The sequence below is a fragment of the Bubalus bubalis genome, chromosome 4 (genome assembly GCF_019923935.1).
Source record: "Bubalus bubalis isolate 160015118507 breed Murrah chromosome 4, NDDB_SH_1, whole genome shotgun sequence".
In the NCBI taxonomy this organism is placed as follows: Eukaryota; Metazoa; Chordata; class Mammalia; order Artiodactyla; family Bovidae; genus Bubalus; species Bubalus bubalis.
The window spans coordinates 43,701,442-43,725,004 of record NC_059160.1 but is presented as its reverse complement, the minus strand read 5'-3'; the positions used below and the strand labels follow the sequence as shown (position 1 = coordinate 43,725,004).

The following is a 23,563-nucleotide window of genomic DNA, read 5'->3' as shown; positions in this document are numbered from 1 at the left end:
TCTAATCAATAATCCAGTTAAGTTTGTCTTTAAAAAAATGTCAAACATATATATATTTCTTTGGTAACTTGAAAAATATTCAAAATACACAAAACTTCAGAATGTTCCTAAAAGCAATGTTTTAGAATACCTTTTAATTCACAGCATTTCAAATGATCTCTTGAAACAGTGGGGAGTCTCCCCTTAAAAATGAATTAGCACAATGATTTCCTTAACTGATGGGGTGGAATAATTTCTCCATTATTGCCAGACTATATTAGAGGAAAAAAGTTTTTTGTCTCAGAAATATGCCTAAAAGTAAAGTTTAAAAATAAAATAAAATTAAAAAAAAAAAATAAAAGCATTGCACAGATGGCATCAGATAAGAAATTTGTTTTCCCTAAATTACATATTTTGGGGGGAATTTTGACTTCATATCTCCATTATAAAATAATAATTTGTTCAATGTGCTTTCTTGTCTAATTTGAAAAAAAAGAAGTGTCAGTAAAAATATTTGTCTCACAGTCTGTTATAACTAAAGAGTCAATCTACTTTGTAAGCACTGAATAGAATACAAATTGGCCCCAAAGAGTGTGTACAACATAAGACTTTATATTTATTACTCAGGGCTACACTTGTAATTTGTACTTGTGCACAATTTTATATTTGCAAATAAAGAGTATTTTCCAAATTCACTCCTTATTTGAAACCCAGAGAACCATAATCCAACACTGAAAACAGTTCACAGTTGAAAAATTTACAAATGCCAAACTGGATTAAAAAATGAATTCTATTCACAGTTCTAAGTTTACATGTCAAAGTTTACATATCCAAATAATACTTCTCTGTAAGGGAATGACAACTCAAATGAATGTACTCCAAATAGTAGACACAGAATCCAAAATTAATCCCCCTAAATCATACCCAAACATTTGTTACCTAATCTACAAAATAAGACTAGATCAAATAATCTATAAACTTCCTTTAAATTCTAACTTTTGGGGGATACTGGGATCAAACACCAGCTATGTTTAGTTTTTATGTGACTTTGCAAGTCATTTGTTTTTAACCTCTCAGAAAAGATGTTATTTAAAATATCTTAGCAAAGAAATTATTTCCTACAAGTCTTATGAAGTTTATTGAAAAATCTCCTTTAGTAACTTTGATGGGTTAAAAAATGCTCCACAAAAAGTTAGAACTTGAAACCTGTAAATATGACCTTATATGGAAAGAGTCTTTGCAGATATAATTAAGTTAAAGATCTAGACATGCAATTATCCTGAATTAGGGTGGGCTTTAAATCCAAAGAGAAAGAATTGTCATTATAAGAGAAGGAAGACAGAGAGGAAGGCCATGTGAAGACAGAGGCAGATACTGGAGTAATCCATCTATAAACCAAGGAACACCATGGACTGGAGAAAGCAAGAGAGAGGCATGGAATGGATTCTCTTTTGGAGCCTCCAAAAGCAGCTAACACTGGTGACATGTTAATTTTAGGCATCTAGCCTCCAGATCTGTGAAAGATTTTTAAGCCACCAAATTAGTGGTAATCTGTTATGGCCACCATAGGAAACTAATACAGTAACGTATTTCAGAAAGAAAACCCAATTTGAAAGGTATTATCATCAACACAATTTATCTTTGGCCATCATATGCTTCACATTAGGAACAGTGAAAGGACATCATCATTTCTAGATTTTTAACAAAAATCCACAACTTGATTCCTAGATAAACACAGAAGAGCCTCTATTTTACAACATTTACTTATCTATGTGAGTCTATTTTACTTATGATTAAAATTATATTTACTAAAATGTTAAACAACTTTTCAATCAACAATATTACCTAATTGCAAATATTTTTAAAGACTTTGCTAATTTTTCTGAAGAGAATTAATAAATAAGTTTTAGTACTATAAAGCATGCTCAGTTTTCTTAAACCTGTATATAAAAAGCTTCTAAGCTTTTTGAGTGGCAAACAGTGTTAAAGAAATATGATAGCTATACATAATTTTATTTTTCCCATTATTATTCAAGCTTATAGAGCAAGTCTTAAATTTTCTTCAGTTCTTTACCATTTAACTTTCTCAGGTTTATATATATACATATATATAAACATATATATATATACACACATACATATATAGGTATATGTGTGTGTATTTAAAATACATATTTTAAATATGCATTTTAAAATACATATTTCAGATAGTTAAAACAAAAAATCTGATGTGATCTGAGGATCACCATAGTGTCTAAAAGAAATTCCAAAATTTCTACTTAGTTTTCATTATAGAAATAGTCTAAATAAGTCTATTTTTAGAGTTCAAGATATCCCTGATATTACCACATGAACCTTTGAATGTCTTGACTATTAGGCCATTGAAAAGTCTTGTTCAGAAAGATATAAAAGGTTAGGAAGTTCACAATTGCATAGCAACCCAGCTCACAAACAAGTCTGGATGTGGGTGGCAGAGGTATATTAAGCCTATAAATAACATAGGGTAAAATGAAGTAACGAAACTCTAGCAGCTTTTGAGGTACTGTAACAGTAAATAAACATATGAAAAACATTAAATTCCAGAAAATTGACTTTGATTTTAATGAGTCAGCAATACTCCAACCAGCAAATATATAGACTGGAACTAACAAATATTTCACAATTTCATATCTTTGAAAAACTCTTTTCCACACATAGAATGTATAGTGTCTATTATCTGCTAGCAGGTATTTATGAGCATAAGTAAATTTCCAAACTAAAAATATGGATACTAAAGTTATCACAAAAAACTGAATTCTCCGTTTCCAAACTAAGCAAAGAAAAGCCCTGATTTTGTTAAGAGACAGCAGGTGAGGAAAGGAAAAAAAGAGAGTAAAAGAGAAAAAGTAGAACAGCTGAGGAAAGTGTAGACAGGCTTCATGACTACTCCGGTCACCAATAACAATTCCACCATTAACTGCCACAAAAGCACAGAATAGAAACATGAGAAGAATGTAGGGCCAAGTCAAAAGTAAAAGCATACTCAAGTTCTTAAAGGACATGGAATAAGCCAAAAGAAACTGAAGAATTTTCCTGAATTCTGAAAATGGTCCTTTAATAGGGGTAGGCCTCTCTTCTTTCTTCTTCTGTAGCTCAGTTTTCCAAGCTTCAGTTAACTTTTGTGCAATGACATTTCCTGCACAGAAGATAGCCCAGATGATATTTGTTTGACGAAACATGAAGCCACAAAATCCAAGCAAGGCTGAAGTTTTATGATTTCCATAAAGACACATCAAGTAGGCAAAAAGGGTAAAAAACATGGATCCTGCTTCTGTATAATAAAGGAAGTTAAAAAAATAGAGTGTGGGAAATATTGCTAATGTTAATGTTGACAAGATCCTCTGGATACACGAGGAAGCCTATGAAAAGAGAAAACACAGTTCACAATAAAACCAATAGGCTATTTCTGCAGAACTAAGGGAGAGATTTACTAAGAAAAAAAAAACAAACCAACAACTGCCCGAGTTCTTCATAAATAAAATTATTCAATATTAATCTTATTCCTGGCTTTGGAAAAATACAGTATATATTTATGAGGGAACTTTTTGATACTTTTTGGTTACATCTAGCAATTTGGAAGCCAATAAAACAATACATATGTGTGTCAAAGCTTCTACTGCCTATTAGACTGAATCATTCAACAAACAGTTAAGGAGTTACTGTGTGAAGACTATGAACTCAATTCTATGGAGAAGATGGAGATGAATGGGACACAGTGCAAGTGGTTCCATTTCAGTGAGCCTTCCATAAGCATTCACTTGGCCATCATCACCAATTTCTAGTGCAGTCTCAAAACTCTGCACCAGAGAGAATTTAAATACGTATATAACATTTATACCACCACACATAGTGATCTTACTATTCTGTGATGAAATTACAGGGATTTTCCTGAAAATGGTGGGGCTCATCTAAAGTTAAACATCTTCTTTTGGCCTGATAATCTATTTCAGAATTTGAAAGTACTCTTATTTCCTTAAATTCTATCTTCCAGTTAATCTAAATCACCAAGCCAGATCATGCCATTCCATTGATTAAAATTAAGGGCTGTCCTTCACCTACTAGGTAAAGTTTAGAATACTTTTCATGACATAAAAAGGATATTCATGACTTCTCTCCTACCTACTTCTATAGCCTCACATCCCTGTACTTTGTAATCTTATAGTTACAAATAGCAATTTCCTGTATCTTGTTGCTCCATGTCTTTCTACAATGCTTATGCTATTTCTGTCAGAATTCATTCCTATTCTACAGCCCTATCTGTCATCAAGATTCAGATCAGGTATGATCTTCCTGATGTGTGACGTCTTACCCAATGCAACCAACAGCTTTCCTTCCCAGTCAGGCTGCAACAAGTTCTCTTCTGCTCCTTCTCTGTATTCTTGTAGTGTTTTACAGCTACTGTTATCCCACAATTTACACTACTGAAATCATTTAAGTTAAAACTATTATAGTTAATATTTACTGATTCCTTACTATTACATCTGGGAACATTTTAGTCACTTTCCATTTATTAAGCTCTTTTATGCTTCAGGATAGTCCTGTGAGGTTGAGTCTATATTTTCCCCATTTAACAAATGAAAAATGGAGTCACTAAGGGGCAACCTGTCCAAAGTAACACAATTAGTAAGTGGATAAAATTCAAACCCACGTAATTCACCTCTGGGGTCTGCATTCTTAAATCATAAAAAACTGCCCAGGTAACATCTGTTCTCCCTAATGAAGACATAAGTTTTATAAGAAAAAGACTGTGTCACTTACCTCTGTAGTCTCAGTGCTTAACACACAGAATAAGCTCAATAGATATTTACTGAACTGACTTAATTCATGAAAATTTATATATTTTATAATAAATTAGTTTTTCAAATATTTAAACACAAACATCTAAAACTGGGGTAGAAGACTTGCTTTAACTTTACAAAATATATACAAATATTGTTAAAAACATTTCCCACCAAATTTCATAAAATAAATTCACCATAATTGTGGACCTGCCTGTACATAAACTTAAATTATTCTGGAAACAAACCTTGTGTCTGGGTTGCACTTTGCGGAGAAGCAAGTATAGTAAATAGAAGTTGCCAACACTGAAGAGAAGGTTAACAAATCGGAGCATTCCAATGGAGCAGACAACATGTTCTGACCATCCAAAGATCCAACTGGCAGGTTTGACCACTCCAACTGACAGCAGGTATAAGCCAGGTAATGTAGTAATCATGGGGTCCCACTTAAAAACAAAAGGTCAACAACGAAGCAAAAGCAAGAAACATTATACTGATAAGACTGATACAGAAATGTCATCTTTACTAACAATCAGGCATCTCTGGGAAGTTATCCTATGACAGTTAAATGAGTCCTTTTAACATCAGGGCAAATCAGACACTTCCTCTAAAGAAGTCTTCCTTATTGTCTTTGGTATTTGCTTTCTGACTGTTAAAGTATCAGCAACCAGTAGTCAACAACTTAAACTCAGTTTCCAAGACATACTCTTTGGAGGGCCTGTCTTTTGGTGATTAAATTGTAAACGCTACAGTTTTAAAAAGCCTGGAAATACCTGCTCGAACTCTGATGGGTATGGAGAGAAAAATAAAGAGATTAAAGCACAGGATCCATAATGACAGCTACAATATACTGAGCCAATCCTCTATTTAATCCTGTAACAAGCCCTATAATAGATACTGTTTTACCATCATTTTCAGATGAGTAATCAGAAACTCAGAAAATTTCCAAGCCACATGAATAGTAAACAGTATACCAAGTTTTAAAACCAGTTTTTTCTATAACTATAAACTATATTTAACCATACTCTACAATGCCTTCTCCCAAAGGATTTTTATATCCATATCTGCATATGCTGCTGCTGTTGTTTAGGCACTAAGTCCTGTCTGACTATTTGTGACCCCACAGACAGTAGCCTGGCAGGCTACTCTGCCCTTGGGATTTCTTCCCAGGCGAAAATATTAGCCTGGGTTGCCATTTCCAAATGCATATTCAAACACTTCACTGGTTGACAGTTTATCCAGTTTACAGAAGGTTGTTAAAAACATCAAGGGTGGAACTAACATAACTTGTCACTTCTTAGTGGCTGAAGCTACCCCCCGCCCCCTCCTATCCCACTCTCAAAATACACAGTGAGATGCTTAACAGGTGACCGAATGTGAAATTTTTTTATTTCCTAGGAGCAATCCAACGCCTCTAATTCTGGAACTGGCAAAGAAAAACTAGGATAGCTTTCATTAGTTGTCAAAAAAAAAAGGGGCAATAACTTAGTTCCCCATTAGTTAATCTCCCCGAGGATTTCTTGCTAGGAGACAAATCTGCCATTTATGCACTCATTTAGCAAATATTTTACAGATCTCAGAGGAACAAAAAATTACCCAGTTCCTTTCCTGTTTGGAGTGAACGGAGCTAAGGATAAAGACTGGGGAAATTAGCGCTGGGGCCAGATCTTCCCTTTCTAGCCAGTGTGAGCGTGCAGACAGGTTGGGGACCCCACCTGCGAGAGAGAGAAATGGCCCTCACAGTAGCGCTGCGCCTGCGGCAGGTGGAAGATCTCGTCCATGTAGGGCTCTCGCAGGGCCCGGCTGAAAGCAGAAAAAAGGAGGCAGGACACTAAAAAGGTACAGCTCAAGGCAGCCGAGAAATAGTAACCCTCCAGCTGAGCCATTCCTGCCCCCATAGCCAAGAACCTAGGCCCGGAAAATCTGTGCAGAAGTCTCAAGTCCGCAAAGCCGAGTTTGACACTCGGGATCGAAATGGGCGCGCAAAGCGGGACTCGCCGAAGGGATCTGAGCACAGCCGGAAGACAAAGGATGCCGGGAGAGCGCGGACGCGGAGCTTCCGGAAGGGTCGGGTTCACTGTTTCCTGAGTGACGAATTTAGCTAACGGACAGGACTCTTACTCTGTCAATCACGTTGCACAGGGCGCACTGAGTGGTCAGAGCAGCCGGAAGAGGCCGACTTCGGCAATCTGAGGGCCACTGACTTGAGCAGTTTGGTGGTTTGAAATGAAAATAGTTGCTTTTCCTGAAGGTCTTTGTTGGCCTTTTTCCTGCTGTTTCCACCTCTTACCATCAGGAGGCGGCATTTCTCCATGTTTGCAATCCCCAAACTAAAAATTTGTACATTTCTCCCGCCCTGGTTATTTTTGTTTTCTCTCAAGTGATCTGAATTACTAAAACGTTCAGGTCCAAGGCATTTGCTTTCGTCAACTTTGGAGGATGGGAGGAGGAGCTTTGGTTGTGAAAGGAAAGATGGAGACGTTCACATTTAAAATTTGAAGGTCCAAAGAGCGCCTTCACTATTGAGCGAATTTAGTACTAAGTAATTTTTCAAAATGTGAATACTCTGAACAAGGATTAATTTATATCAGCATTCACAGTGCATTCAGGCAAATTGCAGTACGCTATGGGAGTTGGGGAAACAGTGTTTTAGAAATTGGGCCGTTTTAGTCCAAACGAAAGCGTCTCTGTGCCTGAAAGTTTGATGGTTAGCATCTCTGCGGAAGCGTAATGTTTTCTTACCAAATAACAAGCATGCGCATCTTAATGGGTGATATCAGATCAGATCAGATCAGATCAGTCGCTCAGTCATGTCCGACTTTTTGCGACCCCATGAATCGCAGCACGCCAGGCCTCCCTGTCCATCACCAACTCCCGGAGTTCACTCAGACTCAGGTCCATCGAGTCAGTGATGCCATCCAGCCATCTTATCCTCTGTCGTCCCCTTCTCCTCCTGCCCCCAATCCCTCCCAGCATCAGAGTCTTTTCCAATGAGTCAACTCTTCGCATGAGGAGGCCAAAGTACTGGAGTTTCAGCTTTAACATCATTCCTTCCAAAGAAGTCCCAGGGCTGATCTCCTTCAGAATGGACTGGTTGGATCTCCTTGCAGTCCAAGGGACTCTCAAGAGTCTTCTCCAACACCACAGTTTAAAAGCATCAATTCTTCGGCGCTCAGCCTTCTTCACAGTCCAACTCTCACATCCATACATGACCACAGGAAAAACCATAGCCTTGACTAGACGGACCTTTGTTGGCAAAGTAATGTCTCTGTTTTTGAATATGCTGTCTAGGTTGGTCATAACTTTCCTTTCAAGGAGTAAGCGTCTTTTAATTTCATGGCTGAAGTCACCATCTGCAGTGATTTTGGAGCCCCCCAAAATAAATTTCTGACATTGTTTCCACTGTTTCCCCATCTATTCCCATGAAGTGATGGGACCGAATGCCATGATCTTCGTTTTCTGAATGTTGAGCTTTAAGCCAACTTTTTCACTCTCCACTTTCACTTTCATCAAGAGGCTTTTTAGTTCCTCTTGACTTTCTGCCATAAGGGTGGTGTCATCTGCATATCTGAGGTTATCGATATTTCTCCCGGCAATCTTGATTCCAGCTTGTGTTTCTTCCAGTCCAGTGTTTCTCATGATGTGCTCTGCATATAAGTTAAGTAAACAGGGTGACAATATACATCCTTGACATACTCCTTTTCCTATTTGGAACCGTTCTTTTGTTCCATGTCCAGTTCTAACTGTTGCTTCCTGACCTGCATACAAATTTCTCAAGAGGCAGATCAGGTGTTCTGGTATTCCCATCTGTTTCAGAATTTTCCACAGTTTATTGTGATCCACACAGTCAAAAGCTTTGGCATAGTCAATAAAGCAGAAATAGATGTTTTTCTGGAACTCTCTTGCTTTTTCCATGATCCAGCGGATGTTGGCAATTTGATATCTGGTTCCTCCACCTTTTCTTAAGAGTGTCCTGAACCCCTGTCAATAGCCTAAAACCTACTGACTTTTCCTGGAAATAGTGGGAATTTTTGAAGGCAATGGTACAAAGCCAAACACTTAGGCTATGTATTTCTCTCCATAGCACTTGCCACCAAGGTCTTACATTGAACATCCGACCCTTATACATGTCCCACACGTCCCTTTAAAATAATTGGAAAGTCTCATGGAAATAAGGGCTTTTAGAAATTGTAGTTTCTTTAATGATTTACTTGTCTTCATTTTACAGAATATGTTGAAGTCAAAATGAGTGATTTACCTGAAATCACATATGAAGTTAGTAGCAGAGTCATGGTTAGAAATTAGACTGTCAGACAGACAGTAATAAAGTAACCCCATAGTTTTCTGGTTTAAAATAATCTTCAATTTATACTGAATTGAATATTTTATTAATCTCAATAACTTTTTATTTACATTCTATTCTTTTGTGTTTACATTCACCAAGTCAAAATACAGATTTTATTTTATTTTTTTTAAATGTCGATGGTACAGGATAATTGCATCAGAATCTGCTGAGGAGCTTTGTAAAAAACTAGATTCCAGACTATTATCTCACACCACTGGGTAATAATTTTCAGATAATGATCATCAGTGAAAAGCATATTACCCAAGAATGTTAAGAAACACTCAGGGCCCAATAGGGGTCTTCATAGAATACTCCACTGGTTTGTTGGTGAATTACTTTTACTGTTTGAAAATTGATGAAGTTGTTGCCACTTGTCTACTTTGGGACCATGACACTTCTGATAACCTATAAATATTTTTCCAAGATCTGCCACTAAATCAAGACCTATGTTAACATAGTCATTTGTAAGGATTTTCATGAAGTAAGTTATATTTTACTAGATCTATGTTTTAAAACTGGATCACCATTAATATTCTCCTTATGTTCTCCATTTTCCATAGGTCCTTATTTTTTGAAAAAGAGTCACTACTAGAATGGGCATCAGTTCAGTTCAGTTCAGTTTAGTCATTCAGTTGTGTCTGACTCTTTGCGACCCCATGAATTGCAGCATGCCAGGCCTCCCTGTCCATCACCAACTCCTGGAGTTCACTCAGACTCACGTCCATCGAGTCAGTGATGCCATCCAGCCATCTCATCCTCTGTCGTCCCCTTCTCCTCCTGCCCCCAATCCCTCCCAGCATCAGAGTCTTTTCCAATGAGTCAACTCTTCGCATGAGGAGGCCAAAGTACTGGAGTTTCAGCTTTAGCATCATTCCCTCCAAAGAAATCCCAGGGCTGATCTCCTTCAGAATGGACTGGTTGGATCTCCTTGCAGTCCAAGGGACTCTCAAGAGTCTTCTCCAACACCACAGTTCAAAAGCATCAATTCTTCGGCGCTCAGCCTTCTTCACAGTCCAACTCTCACATCCATACATGACCACAGGAAAAACCATAGCCTTGACTAGACAGACCTTTGTTGGCAAAGTAATGTCTCTGCTTTTCAATATGTTATCTAGGTTGGTCATAACTTTCCTTCCAAGGAGCAAACATCTTTTAATTTCATGGCTGCAGTCACCATCTGCAGTGATTTTGAAGCCCCCAAAAATAAAGTCTGACACTGTTTCCCCATCGATTTCCCATGAAGTGATGGGACCGGATGCCATGATCTTCGTTTTCTGAATGTTGAGCTTTAAGCCAACTTTTTCACTCTCCTCTTTCACTTTCATCAAGAGGGTTTTTAGTTCCTATAGATCCTCAATTAAGAATTTTATTTTGTGTTGTCTCTTGAATTGTGATATAACAAGTTAAGGCAAAATGGGCAATTTCTTTTGGAGTTCTAAAGATATGTAGTGTGTATAAGAAATAAATCTTTGTTGATTTAAGCTATTTAAGATTTTTCATTTACTACTGCCACGAAACATAGCCTAGCCTGATCAGTTTTGACATTCCTAATTTTGTGAACTCACATAATACGGTATATATTTAACTCTATGTGAAATACTTATTCCCTAACAGTGAGTTTCCCTAAACATTGTAATTCTGATAACTAAGAAATTTTGACAAGTACTATCATTTGAAGTGATAGTCCAAGTACTATCTTTCCTCTTATTGAGGCCCTTTTCACTTTCTACTGAACCAAAATACTGACCTCTTGACAGTCACAGTGATGACTTAACTGCACCTTGGGCCAAAATTATAGATAATAACCTCCAAAATGCAACTAGCCTTGAGCTCAATCTCAAAATTCCAATTAAAAAAATTAAAATTAATCAAATCATCATTTAATTAAAAAGAAAACACACACCAAATGTTGGTACAAAAGCATTAGTCAATATTTTAACTCTTTATTGAAAATATTTTGGAGATATGATGCTGGGTGAACAATGTTCCTAGTTTGAGACTTCCCAGTTTTTGCCTTGCAAGTTCCAGGAAATGCTTTAGTCTCAGACAAACAGGGATGATTCAACCTCTGGAAAGTTTTACCACATGACTCAAAGCATATGAACCACCTGGAATGGATCCTGTGTTATCACCTCTCTAGGATTTTTTCTTTTTATTTTTTCATCCTTTTTTATCCTCATAGAGAAAAATTTGACCTCTTCTTCAATTGTTCATCTCCAGGCTTTCCACAATGAAAAACACAATGTTCATTGCCAAACAACACAGAAGTTGGAGAAAAGAAATTTAAATACAAACAATTTCATATTTTTCTATGAAAAATATTCAGAAATGGGAGATTTTTTATTTAAAAGAATCTCTATGTGAAGAGGAATTCTCCTCTGTGAAAACATGAGTAGCTGGAATAATTATCCTACAGATATTACTGCCAGTTTAATGAGAAACATCACAGGGAAGATAAGCTTCACAAAAGACTTCACCATTAAACTATATAAAATTTAAGATCATCATAAATTGATTATTAAATGAATTGGGTTGTTATGTCAATAAGATTGCAGTACCATTAAATCAGCCAAAGTGACAAGTTAGAAGGGAAGACATCCACTTAATTTATAGTTTTAAATAAACACTGTAATATGATTTTACTAATTTAAAAATTTTAGAGTTTGGACTGAGTTTTATGATACAATTAATATTTTGATACTCATTCAAGTTGAAGTGAAATATTGAAGAGAGTTTCAGTTTGCTTCCTGCTTTTATATCAGAGCCAGATGAAGGAATGAGGCTGACAGTTGATGCCCTGCACCAACTGGTAGTTTGACATATATTCAAAATATAATTCCTCAATTACTTGCGTAAAATTAATTTAGTGAGACCAGAAAAACTGAAATTTCATTAAGAAAATTTAAATATAGAAATGCTCCTTTAGATTTTATTTTTCCTAGAAAAGCAAACACGTTGTAGGTAGAGGTAGTTCATGATCTGTGGTTCTAGTTCTGCTTTCAGGTCTTTTTGTTGATGTTGTGCTTGTTTAGCATTGCTTTTCTGAATGAGACAGCACACCATATCAAAGGATTTATAATTATTTAATACACTAAAATGAAATACACATTGTATATTACTGTCTCAATATTTTAGTTTCCGTAACTACCAAATTGTAATGATTGATAATACATCTGTGCAAACATATTTAAGGTAGGCCTGTGTTATTAAAGCAGAGAAGGCAATGGCACCCCACTCCAGCACTCTTGCCTGGAAAATCCCATGGACGGAGGAGCCTGGTAGGCTCCAGTCCATGGGGTCGCTAAGAGTCAGGCACAACTGAGGGACTTCACTTTCACTTTTCACTTTCATGCATTGGAGAAGGAAATGGCAACTCACTCCAGTATTCTTGCCTGGAGAATCCCAGGGACAGGGGAGCCTGGTGGACTGCTGTCTATGGGGTCGCACAGAGTCGGACACGACTGAAGCGACTTAGCAGCAGCAGTGTTATTAAAGAAGTGATTTTTCAGACTTCTTTTCACTAGAGGGTGCTGACAACTTCTGTAAAATCAGGGCAAATTTTTTACCTTTCCTTAAAAATTGATTCCAATAATGTTTTAGCTGATTATTGATCAGCACTCCAGTATATGCTTAACAAGACTGTCACTCAGGATGGCTGTTTGTAGTTTTTAAAGTTCATTATTTTCAATATTAATTCGTTACTATATTTTTATTTTGATGATATCTTACAGTTATCATATCATCATGCAAGAAATACTGGAGGCAGGTGAGAGACTGGAGAGAGGCTGATAGAGATGCATGTGTGTCACTTGGGGACAAACAAAAAAACATTACTCACTTTCCTGGACCCTTCAAGCAAGTGAAGTGAATGCCTTAGACACTGGGGGAAGGTGAGGAGATGTTTGCATCCCAGGACCCAAGCAAAGCCCCACTGATTCTGGGAGAGGGAGAAAAATAAAAACCTGTTGCTCATGGAAGGACAAGAACACCTTTGGGTCCCATATCCTGCACTACATCAAAGAAGAGATCTGCTGCCATTAGGGGAGAGGCTAATGGCAGATGCAAACTCTTCATCTCTTTAGAGAAACTCTCCTTCCCTCTAAGGCTACCACAGATGCAAGGCTACCACAACACGGAGGAACAGGAACAATGTGAAAGTCCATCCCTAAGGCCTAGATACAGGGCATGCTTAACATAGAAGATGGATCAGGAACACTAAATCAAACTCCTTTGAAACTATCTCTGAGTGACAAAGCAGTTTACTGTTGCAGTGGGGCAAAGACAGGGAGAGAGAAGCCTCTGAAGTGCATGCTTGCAAAGGTGGATGAAAGTTGAGAGTGGAGCAAGAATACTGACAAAAACAGCTTTGACACCCATGGTTCAGTACTGGCACAAAGTAAAAGCAGACCTCTACCTCTACTTTCCTGGTGGTTCAGTTGGTAAAATAACCTGCCTGTAATGCAGGAGACCTGAGTTTGATCCCTGAGTTGGAAAGATCTCCTAGAGAAGGGAAAGGCTACCCACTCCAGAATTTTGGCCTGGAGAATTCCATGGACTGTATAGTTCATGGGATCATAAAGAATTGGACATGAGTGGCTGTCACTCACTCACCCACTAGAATTTGAAGTCCATGATGTACCTTCATGTTGTGTGATTATATAACCTAAGCACATATTTCTATAGAGTATATAGTATATGCCTAGGATTGTAATTGCTAGTTCATAAATCTGTGTATTTTTTAGTTGAAATATTGAAAAAGACTTTTCCAAAGTGGTTGTTCTGAATTATACTTATTACAACTTAGCGACTAAACCACCACCACCAAGCAGTATTTGAGAGCTTTCTTATTTCCTAGCCTTGTCAACACATGGTAAAAAATTAAAATTTTACTAAGTGATGCATATGTAATGATATCTCATTGCCATTTAATTTACGCTTCCCTAATTGATCTCAGTGAGGCAACAGTGAGTGGTGGCTTGAAGCAAGATCTTAATTCCTGCCCAGTAATTAAACCTGGATAGCCTAGTTGAAAACCAGGAATCCTAGCCATCAAACCAGCAAGGCTTAGAGGCTAGAAGTTGATTGTCCCTGAATCTTTGCCACCAGTGAAAAATTCATTTATCATGGTGGCAGAAACTGTAAATGCAGGTACAAAGTCTGTTGTTAGAGACATAGCACAACAACAAGTGGGAGAGCACACAGAGAAATAGTTTATCTAGTTGAGATAGAAGCAAGGCAGAGATTAACACCCAGAGAGAAAATGTGTGGGCCCCCTAGTGAGCACAGTAAAGAGGCAGTTAAATCATTTATATAGGTCAGTTCTTCCAGGTTGTTGTCTTCTTCCAGGCCAATTATCTGGTTTCTTTTTCCACACCTGACCTTCCCTGGAACCCTACCCTGGGGTGCCCATGCACCCCTCAGCCAAGATGGATCTCGAAGTGAAGGCTTCTGGGAGGAGCAAGACTCATTATGGCCTAGCTTTATCCCTTGACTTTTGACCCACAAGAAGCCTTTCTGTGCATGTGTTCTGTCCGCCTTGTCCTAAAAGAGGAGGAAGGGAGATCTCTTAATGCTTTATTCAAACAAGGTTTTGCCCCTCTTTATCCTTGCCATGACTATTAAGGAGCTTACAAGAGACAAATACTGGCTATTTACCTTATTTCTGTTGTTACTTCCATTTTGGAGGGCCAAGTGAAAGTGAAAGTCTCTCAGTCATGTCCAACTCTTTGTGACCCCATGGACTACACAGCCCATGGAATTCTCCAGGCCAGAATACTAGAGTGGGTATCCTTTCCCTTCTCCAGGGGATCTTCCCAACCCAGGGATCAAACCCAGGTCTCCTGCATTGCAGGTGGATTCTTTACCAGCTGAGCCACTAGGGAAGGAGGCTGATCATAAATGGCTCAACTGGAGCCCACCTATCTTTTGTCTCAGGGAATGCAAATAGGAGGCTAGTTGTAAATGTCTAATCTGGAGTGCATTTATCGCCTACATAATTATAACCAACGAAAGTGAGTATGGTATTTTTTGGCATTAATAGTTTAAATATAATAGATTTATATTTAATTAATTATATTAATCATATCCTACACAACTATATTTAAAATTTTGTATCTCACACATTGTTATTAGATGTCCATAGAGCATTTAGGGAAACTGGCAAAAAGATAAACATTACTAAATTTCAAAAAGTAGAATTCTTCTATGTGTGTGATTCAGTGATACATATACTCATATGTTACTTTTGAAATTATTTTCCACTATAGATTTTTATAAGATATTGACTGTAGTTCCCTGTACTATAGTATAACCTTTCATAGCTTGTTGCATATTTATTTTTTTAAAATTAGAAATCTAGTGTTCTCTTCATACTAAGTCAAACAAGTGGAATCCATGACAAATATTTTAGTTAGGTAAAAGTTCACAAGTTTTCTATAATATTTATATTATATATATTATTTATATATGTATGCAAAATCTTTTATACTGTACTTTATACATGCTTGAGAAAGAACATAAAAAATGAAAAAAGGAGATGGAGAAATTGGAAAACATAAACTAAATGAAATGGAGCATTGAATATGAAATAGAAAAAGTGAAACAAACTAGATAAAAGTAAAAGATCCTCATATAGTCCAGTTGTTACTGAATACTGCTGTTCATTAGAAACATGTCTGGAGCTCTGGCCAAAATAAATAAATAAATAAATAAAAAATAAAATAAAAAAGCAATACCTGGGCATTTGTATATTTTAAAAAAAATTCCAAGATAATTTTGATATGCATCTGGGTTTTAAAAAGTGATTACAGGTTTTTCTATTAAATGGTAGTTTTGGTGCATAGAATTCTGTAATTTTTCTGTTGACCAATCATGATACAATGTTATTAAGTGAGTAATAGTTACATAATAGTTACCTCAGATATGCAGATGACACCACCCTTATGGCAGAAAGTCAAGAGGAACTAAAAAGCCTCTTGATGAAAGTGAAAGAGGAGAGTGAAAAAGTTGGCTCAATGCTCCACATTCAGAAAATGAAGATCATGGCATCTGGTCCCATCACTTCATGGGAAATAGATGGGGAAACAGTGGAAACAGTATCAGACTTTACTTTTTTGGGCTCCAAAATCACTGCAGATGGTGACTGCAGCCATGAAATTAAAAGACGCTTACTCCTTGGAAGGAAAGTTATGACCAACCTAGATAGCATATTGAAAAGCAGAGACATTACTTTGCCAACACAGGTTCGTCTAGTCAAGGCTATTGTTTTTCCAGTGGTCATGTATGGATGTGAGAGTTGGACTGTGAAGAAAGCTGAGCACTGAAGAATTGATGCTTTTGAACTGTGGTGTTGGAGAAGACTCTTGAGAATCCCTTGGGCCACAAGGAGAGCCAACCAGTCCATCCTAAAGGAGATCAGCCCTGGGTGTTCTTTGGAAGGAATGATGCTAAAACTGAAACTCCAGTACTTTGGCCACCTCATGCGAAGAGTTGACTCATTGGAAAAGACTCTGATGTTGGGAGGGACTGGAGGTAGGAGGAGAAAGGGATGACAGAGGATGAGATGGCTGGATGGAATCACTGACTCGATGACGTGAGTTTGAGTGAACTCCGGGAGTTGGTGATGGACAGGGAGGCCTGGCGTGCTGCGATTCATGGGGTCGCAAAGAGTCAGACATGACTGAGCGACTGAACTGAACTGAATAGTTACATAATCACAATAATAAAAGATGTTTATCAGTTTTCTCAATCAATAGCCAGACAAAAAGTAAAATAATTATGACTGCAAGCCATAATGGGAACATGATTAAATTAACAGAATAAAATAATTGAATACAATTCAGAGGGGTCAAGCAGAGTTTTGTGGTAAGCAGAAGTGCACACATTTTCATCTGCTCAATCAGCCTATGTCTTTTGATTAGTGATTTAATCCATTTACATTTAAGGTAATTATCGATACTATGATCCTATTACTATTTTCTTTATTGTTTTGGTTTTATTTTCTGTAAGTAGAGCTTTTCCTTTTTTTGTTTTCTTTCTAGAGAAGTTCCTTTGCATTTGTTGTAAAGCTTGTTTAGTGATGCTGAATTCTTTTAACTTTTGCTTGTCTGGAAAGCTTTTGATTTCTCCATCAAATCTGAAGGACAGTCTTGCTGGGTAGAGTGTTCTTGGTTATAGGTTCTTTCTATTCATCACTTTACATATGTCATGACTTTCATTTCTGGCTTGTAGAGTTTCTGTTGAGAAATTAGCTGATAGCCTGATGGGAGCTCCCTTGTATATTATATGTAATTTTTTCCTTATTGACTTTAATACTTTATCTGTGTCTTTAATTTTTGTCAGTTTGATTACTATGTGTCATGGTGTGTTCCTCCTTGGGTTTATCCTGCCTGGGACTCTCTCTGCTTCCTAGACTTGGTTGATTATTTCCTTTCCCATGTTAGGGAAGTTTTCAGCTATTATCTCTTCAAATATTTCCTCAGGTCCTTTCTTTCTCTCTTCTCCTTCTGATACCCATATAATGCGAATGTTCATGTGTTTAATGTTGTTCCAGAGGTCTCTTAGATTGTCTTCACTTGTTTTCATTCTTTTTTATATAGCCTGTTCTGTAGCAGTGATTTCTACCATTCTGTCTTGCAGGTCGTTTATCCATGCTGCAGCCTCAGTTATTCTGCTATGAATTCCTTCTGGTGTATTATTCATCTCTGTTTGTTTGTTTGTTTGTTCTTGTTGGTTTTTGGTAAACATTTCTTGCATCTTCTCAATCTTTGCTTCCATTCTTTTTCCAAGATCCTGGATAATCTTCACTGTCATTATTCAGAGAATTTTTTTCCTGGAAGGTTCCCTATCTCCAGTTCATTTTGTTGTCTTTCTAGTGTTTTATCTTGCCCCTGATTTGGAAGGTAACTTTGCTTTTTCATGCTGATTAACTTTCTGTAATGTGGTTTTGTTTTAGTCAGTATGGGATTGTGGTTCTTCTTGCTTCTGTCTGCCTTCTGATGGAGGAGGCTAAGAGGCTTGTGTAAGCTTCCTGATAGGAGGGACTGGTAATGGGAAAAACTGGGTCTTGCTCTGGTTGGCAGGGCCTTGCTCAGTAAAGCTTTAATCCAATTTTTCTCTGATGGGTGGGGTTGCACTCCCTACCTGGTAGTTGTTTGGCCAGAGGTGACCTAGCCCTCGGGTCTATGGGCTGTATGGTCAGATTAATGGTGACCTCCAAGAAGGTTTATGCCAACCGGGAACTTCCCAGAGAGCTGCTGCTTGTCCCCTGTCCCTGTGGTGAGCTCCTGCAGACCCACACCTCCACAGGAGACCCTCTGAGACTAGCAGACAGTTCTGCTTCAGTTTCCTGTGGAGTCAGCGCTCTTTTCCTCTGAGTCTTGGTGCACACAAGGTTTTGTTTGTGCCCTTCAAGACTGGAGCCTCTGTTTCCTCCAGTCCTGTGGAAGTCTTGTAATCAAATCCCAATGGCCTTCAAGGACAGATTCCCTGGGGTCTCCCAGTCTCTTTGTCAGGTCCTCAGGTTGGGAAGCCTGACATGGGGTTCTGAACCTTCACAACAGTGGGAGAACTTCTTTGGCATTACTGTTCTCTAGTTTGTGGGTTACAGACCCTACAGTTATGGGATTTGATTTTATTGTGGTTGTGCCCCTACTGTCTTGCTGTGGCTTCTTCTTTGTCTTTAGATGTGGAGTATCTTTTTATGGTAGGTTTCAGTCCTGCTGCTGATGATTGTTCAACAGCTTGTTGTGATTTTGGTACTCTCATGGGAGGAGATGAGCATATGTCCATCTACTCACCATCTTGAACTGGAAGTGGTGAGTATGTTTATAATGGGTCATTTGAATCTTCTTATTTATGGAGCTTTTATTCACATCAGTTGTCCACTTTTCTAAGTTGTGTGTCTTTTAATTCTTTATTTATACTGAACCCTTTGCTGTTTGGATGCCTTGAAAATTTTCCACCCTCTGTGACTTACTTAACTATTTATAAAATGATTAAATCTTCTAAATTTATGTATTCAGATTTAGCAGTCTTTTCCTTTATGGTAATTTCCATTGATGAAGTTTCCATATATTCTGAGGTCAGGACTTCTAAAATATTTTACAGAATCTCAATTTGCTTTTCAAACTTAGATCTACAATTTACCTATAACAGATTCTAGTGCATTATGTGAGATGTGAATCTAGATGGTTTCCATAAAAATAAACAGTTGTCCTAGGAAAATTTTAAAAGGCTACTTTACTGCCTCTGCTTTACAGTGTCACTTATGTCAAATGAAGAAAATAAAGGCCCATATTTGCATGGGTCTCTTTCTAAACTCTCTATTCCATTCCATTGCTGTATTTGTCATTATAATACTACATTATTTTACAACATTTTCAAAATAAATCTTGATAACTGGTAGTGCATTTTTTTCCCATTTGCAGGTGGTACTAGTAGTGGTAAAGAATTCTTTAGTAGTGGTAGTGGTAAAGAATCCACTTACCAATGCAGGAGATGCAAGACTCATGTTCAATCCCTGGGTTAGAAATATCCCCTGGAGAATAAAATGCCATCCCACTCCAGTATTCTTGTCTATAAAATCCCATGGACAGAAGAGCCTGGTGGGGTACAGTCCATGATGGGTTTGCAAAGAGTCAGACACGACTGAGCACACACAGTTTTTCTCCACTGTGTTCTTCTATTTTCAGAGTATTTTGGATACCCTTGGATATTGCGTATCCATTTATATTTTATTAATTCCCACAAAAAACTAATTGCTGTTTCAATTAATATTGTATTGAATCTATTCAGCTATTTCGGGAGAGAATTGACATTTTTACTGTATAAAGTAGTTCACTACCTTTTTAGTTTTTGATATTGGTTGTCAACCTCTTTTCAGTACATCAGTCTGAGTCTTGTTTTTAAACAATTCCATAAATTCAAACAAATGATAGATCTCTGCTTGGATAATATAGGAAGAATATTACATATAAGTGAAGGATGCAAATAAACTATATCCTCATATTTCATAGTATGAAGTCAATTGAGAATGTCTAATATTGAAAACCCCTTTATGGATCACTGCCTTGTCATGGTGAAGGGGCTTGCATAACTCAATGAAGCTATGAGCTATGCCATGCAGGGCCACCCGAGTTGGACGGGTCTTAGCAGAGAGTTCTGACAAAACGTGATCCACTGGAGGAAGGAATTGCAAACCACTCTGGTATACTTGCTGTGAGATCCTCATGAACTGTATAAAAGGCCAAAAAGATATGACACTAAAAGATGAGTCCCCCAGGTCTGAAGGTGTCCAATATGCTCCTGGGGGAGAGTGGAAGAGAATTGCCAATAGCACCAGACTGAATGGCTCTGCTGGGCCAAAAAGGATAGGATGCTCAGTTACTGATGTGTCTGGTGACAAAAGTAAAATCCAATGCTGAAAAGAACAGTATTGTATAGGAACCTGGAATGTTAGGTCCATGAATGAAGGAAAATTGGACATGGTCAAACAGAAGATGGTAAGAATAAGCATCGACATGTTAGGAATCAGCAAACTAAAATGGATAAGAATAGGCTAATTTAATTCAGATGGCCATTATATCTACTACTGTCAGCAAGGATCCCATAGAAAAAATGAAGTAGCCCTTATAATAAACAAGAGTGTCTAAAATACAATACTTGGGTGCAATCTCAACAATGACAGAATGATCTAGGTTTGTTTCCAAGGCAAGCCATACAACATCAGAGTAGTCCAAGTCGATGCCTCTACCACCAATGCTGAAGATACTGAAGTTGATCAGTTCTATGAGGACCTAGAAGACCTCCTAGAACTAACACCTAAAAAAGATGTTCTATTCATCCTTGTAGATTTGAATGCAAAAGTAGGACGTCAAGATACACCTGGAGTAACAGCAAGTTTGGCTTTGGAGAACAAAATGAAGCAGGTCAAAGGTAACTGAATTTTGCCAAGAGAATGCACTAGTCATAGCAAATACTCTTTTTCAACAGCACAAGAGATGACTTTACACATGGACAACACCAAATAGTCAATACTGAAATCAAATTGATTACATTCTTTGTAGCCGAAGATGATTGTATACAGTTAGCAAAAACAAAACCTGGAGCTGACTGTGGCTCAGATCATTAGCTTCTCATAGTAAAATTCAGGCTTAAACTAAAGAAAACCAGGAAACGGTTTTTCTGCCTAGCCAGGTATGACTTATATAAAATTCTGTATGAATTCGCAGTAGAGGTAATGAATAGATTCAAGGGACTAGATCTAGATAACAATGTACCTGAAGAACTGTGGACAGAGGTCCATAATACTATACAGGAGGCAGTGAACAAAGCCATGCCAAAGAAAAAGAAAAACAGCGAGGCAAAGTGGTTATCTGAGGAGGCTTTATGAACAGTGGAAGGATGAAGAGAAGTGAAAAGCAAGGGAGAGAGGGATGTTTAATTTACATTCAATTAAATGCAGAGTTTCAAAGAATAGAAGAGACAAGAAGGCATTCTTCAATTAACAGTGGTTAATAATTGAGGAAATAAACAAAAGAGGAAAGACTAAAGATCTCTTCAGGAAAATTGGAAACATCAAGGGAGTATTCCACCCAAAGATGGGCGCAATAAAGGGTAAAAATGGTAGAGACCTAGTAGATGCCAAAGAGATCAAGAAGAGATGGAAAGAATACACAAAAAGACTGTATAATATACAGATGGTGTGGTTAGTCACCAAGAGGCCAGACATTCTGGAGTATGAAGTCAAGTGGGCCTTAAGAAGCACTGCTGTTAATAAAGCTAGTGGGTGCAATGAAATTCCAGAAGAAATATTCATATCCCTAAAGGAGGATGCCATCAAGGCTTTGCATTCATTATGTAAGCAAATCTGGGAGACCCAGCAGTGGCCACAGCACTGGAAAAGGTCATTCATCCCAATTCCCAAGAAGGGTAGTACCAAAGAATGTGCTAGCCATTGGATGATTGCACTTATTTCTCCTGCTAGTAAGATCATGCTTCAAATCTTGCATGCTAGGCTTCAGGACTACATGAATCAAGAACTTCCAGATGTCCAAGCTGGGTTTAGAAAAGGAAGAGGAACTAGAGATCAAATTGCCAACATTTGCTGAATTATAGAAAAAGCAAGGGAATTTCAGAAAAACACCTATCTCTGTTTTGTCGACTGTGCTAAAGCCTTTGCCTGTATGGATCATGACAAACTGTGGAAAGCTCTTAGAGAGATGGAAATACCAGACCATTTTACCTGTCTTCTGAGAAACGTGTATTGCTGGGGTCCAGCCCCGGTGGATCCAGGGAATTCGAAGCGGGGACGGCGTCGGCGAGGATTAGGAAACAACTGCTTAATTAAACTTTAATTAAGGATATAAAGAGTAATAGAATAAGGATAGCTCAGTGAGGAAATTCAGTGGAGAAAAGAGGCTGAATAATTCAGCCAGAAGGTGAGAGAAAGAACGACATGGGGAGACTAAGTTTTGGTGAACAAGGCCTGCACTTTATTTTCCAAAGTAGTTTTTATACCTTAAGTTGTGCATAGAGGATAATGGGGGAAGGGGTGGAGTCATGCAAGGACAGCAGTTCCTGGTCCTAATCGAAGCCAGGCTTTCAAACTTATCATATGCAAAAGTTCAGGTGAATTACATCATCTTCTGGCCAGGAGGCCTGTTAACATTTTAAGAAACTTACTTTTCTCTAAAGGTGATTATTCCAAAGTTAGGCACCAGCCTCCAAAAAAGCACTGGACAAAGCTGCATTTTACATTTCTATACACCCATTATATCAATCAATACACTGCCAAGGACACAGTAGGTAAGGAGTATGGAGACTTAGCAGCAAACATTGGCTCAATAAGTGAAAAACCCTTCACCAGTACAATTTCTAATCAATCTTTTAACTACTCAAAGGAATCTGTGTTTAGACACTTTAGAACATCTCCTGCCTCTCACAGTTGGGAGACTCTGAACAATCACATGTGGCCGGAAAAACCTATTCAGGCAGGCTAGAGGACTTCCAAAGGAGTTTGTAGGTTGAAACACTGTCACACCCAGGAATTATTAACTGGAGCTGTAAGCTAACTCTTTTTTCAGAGAGAGGTAGTGGGGGACAGCCCCCGTAAAGTCAGAGGTGTAGGTGAAAGCACAAAGCAGAAAGTAGGCAGACTGGTTTTGGGGGTAGATGCTCGAGAATTTCCAGGGGGACTCCTGAGGCTCAATCCCGCCTTTGCGTGTGCCGAGCCTCCTTCCTCATGACCTTTGTCATGGGCGGAGTTCCTCACGCTGGCTCCCGGCAGTGACAGAATTCCAGTTGAGCTATTCCAGATCCTGAAAGATGATGCTGTGGAAAGTGCTGCACTCAATATGCAATATGCACTCAATATGCAATATGCCGGCTCCCGGCAGTGTTTGTAGTCAAGAAGTAGCAGAAC

General features: G+C 38.0%; 1 protein-coding gene across 2 annotated transcripts; it reads right to left on the bottom strand.

The window, feature by feature from the left end:
- Positions 1–575: 575 nt before the first annotated feature.
- Positions 576–6,833, bottom strand: ALG10 (ALG10 alpha-1,2-glucosyltransferase). 2 transcript variants are annotated; one of them, XM_006052825.3, is made up of 3 exons: positions 6,512–6,833; positions 5,045–5,242; positions 576–3,377 (listed from the first exon to the last, which is right to left on the bottom strand). In XM_006052825.3, the coding sequence occupies exons 1-3, from the start codon at positions 6,692–6,694 to the stop codon at positions 2,322–2,324; spliced, it is 1,437 nt and encodes a 478-aa protein (XP_006052887.1). In that variant the 5' UTR covers positions 6,695–6,833; the 3' UTR covers positions 576–2,321. The 2 variants fall into 2 exon arrangements, with proteins under 2 accessions (XP_006052887.1, XP_025139276.1); XM_025283491.2 differs by having other exon boundaries at positions 6,538–6,675.
- Positions 6,834–23,563: the final 16,730 nt, after the last annotated feature.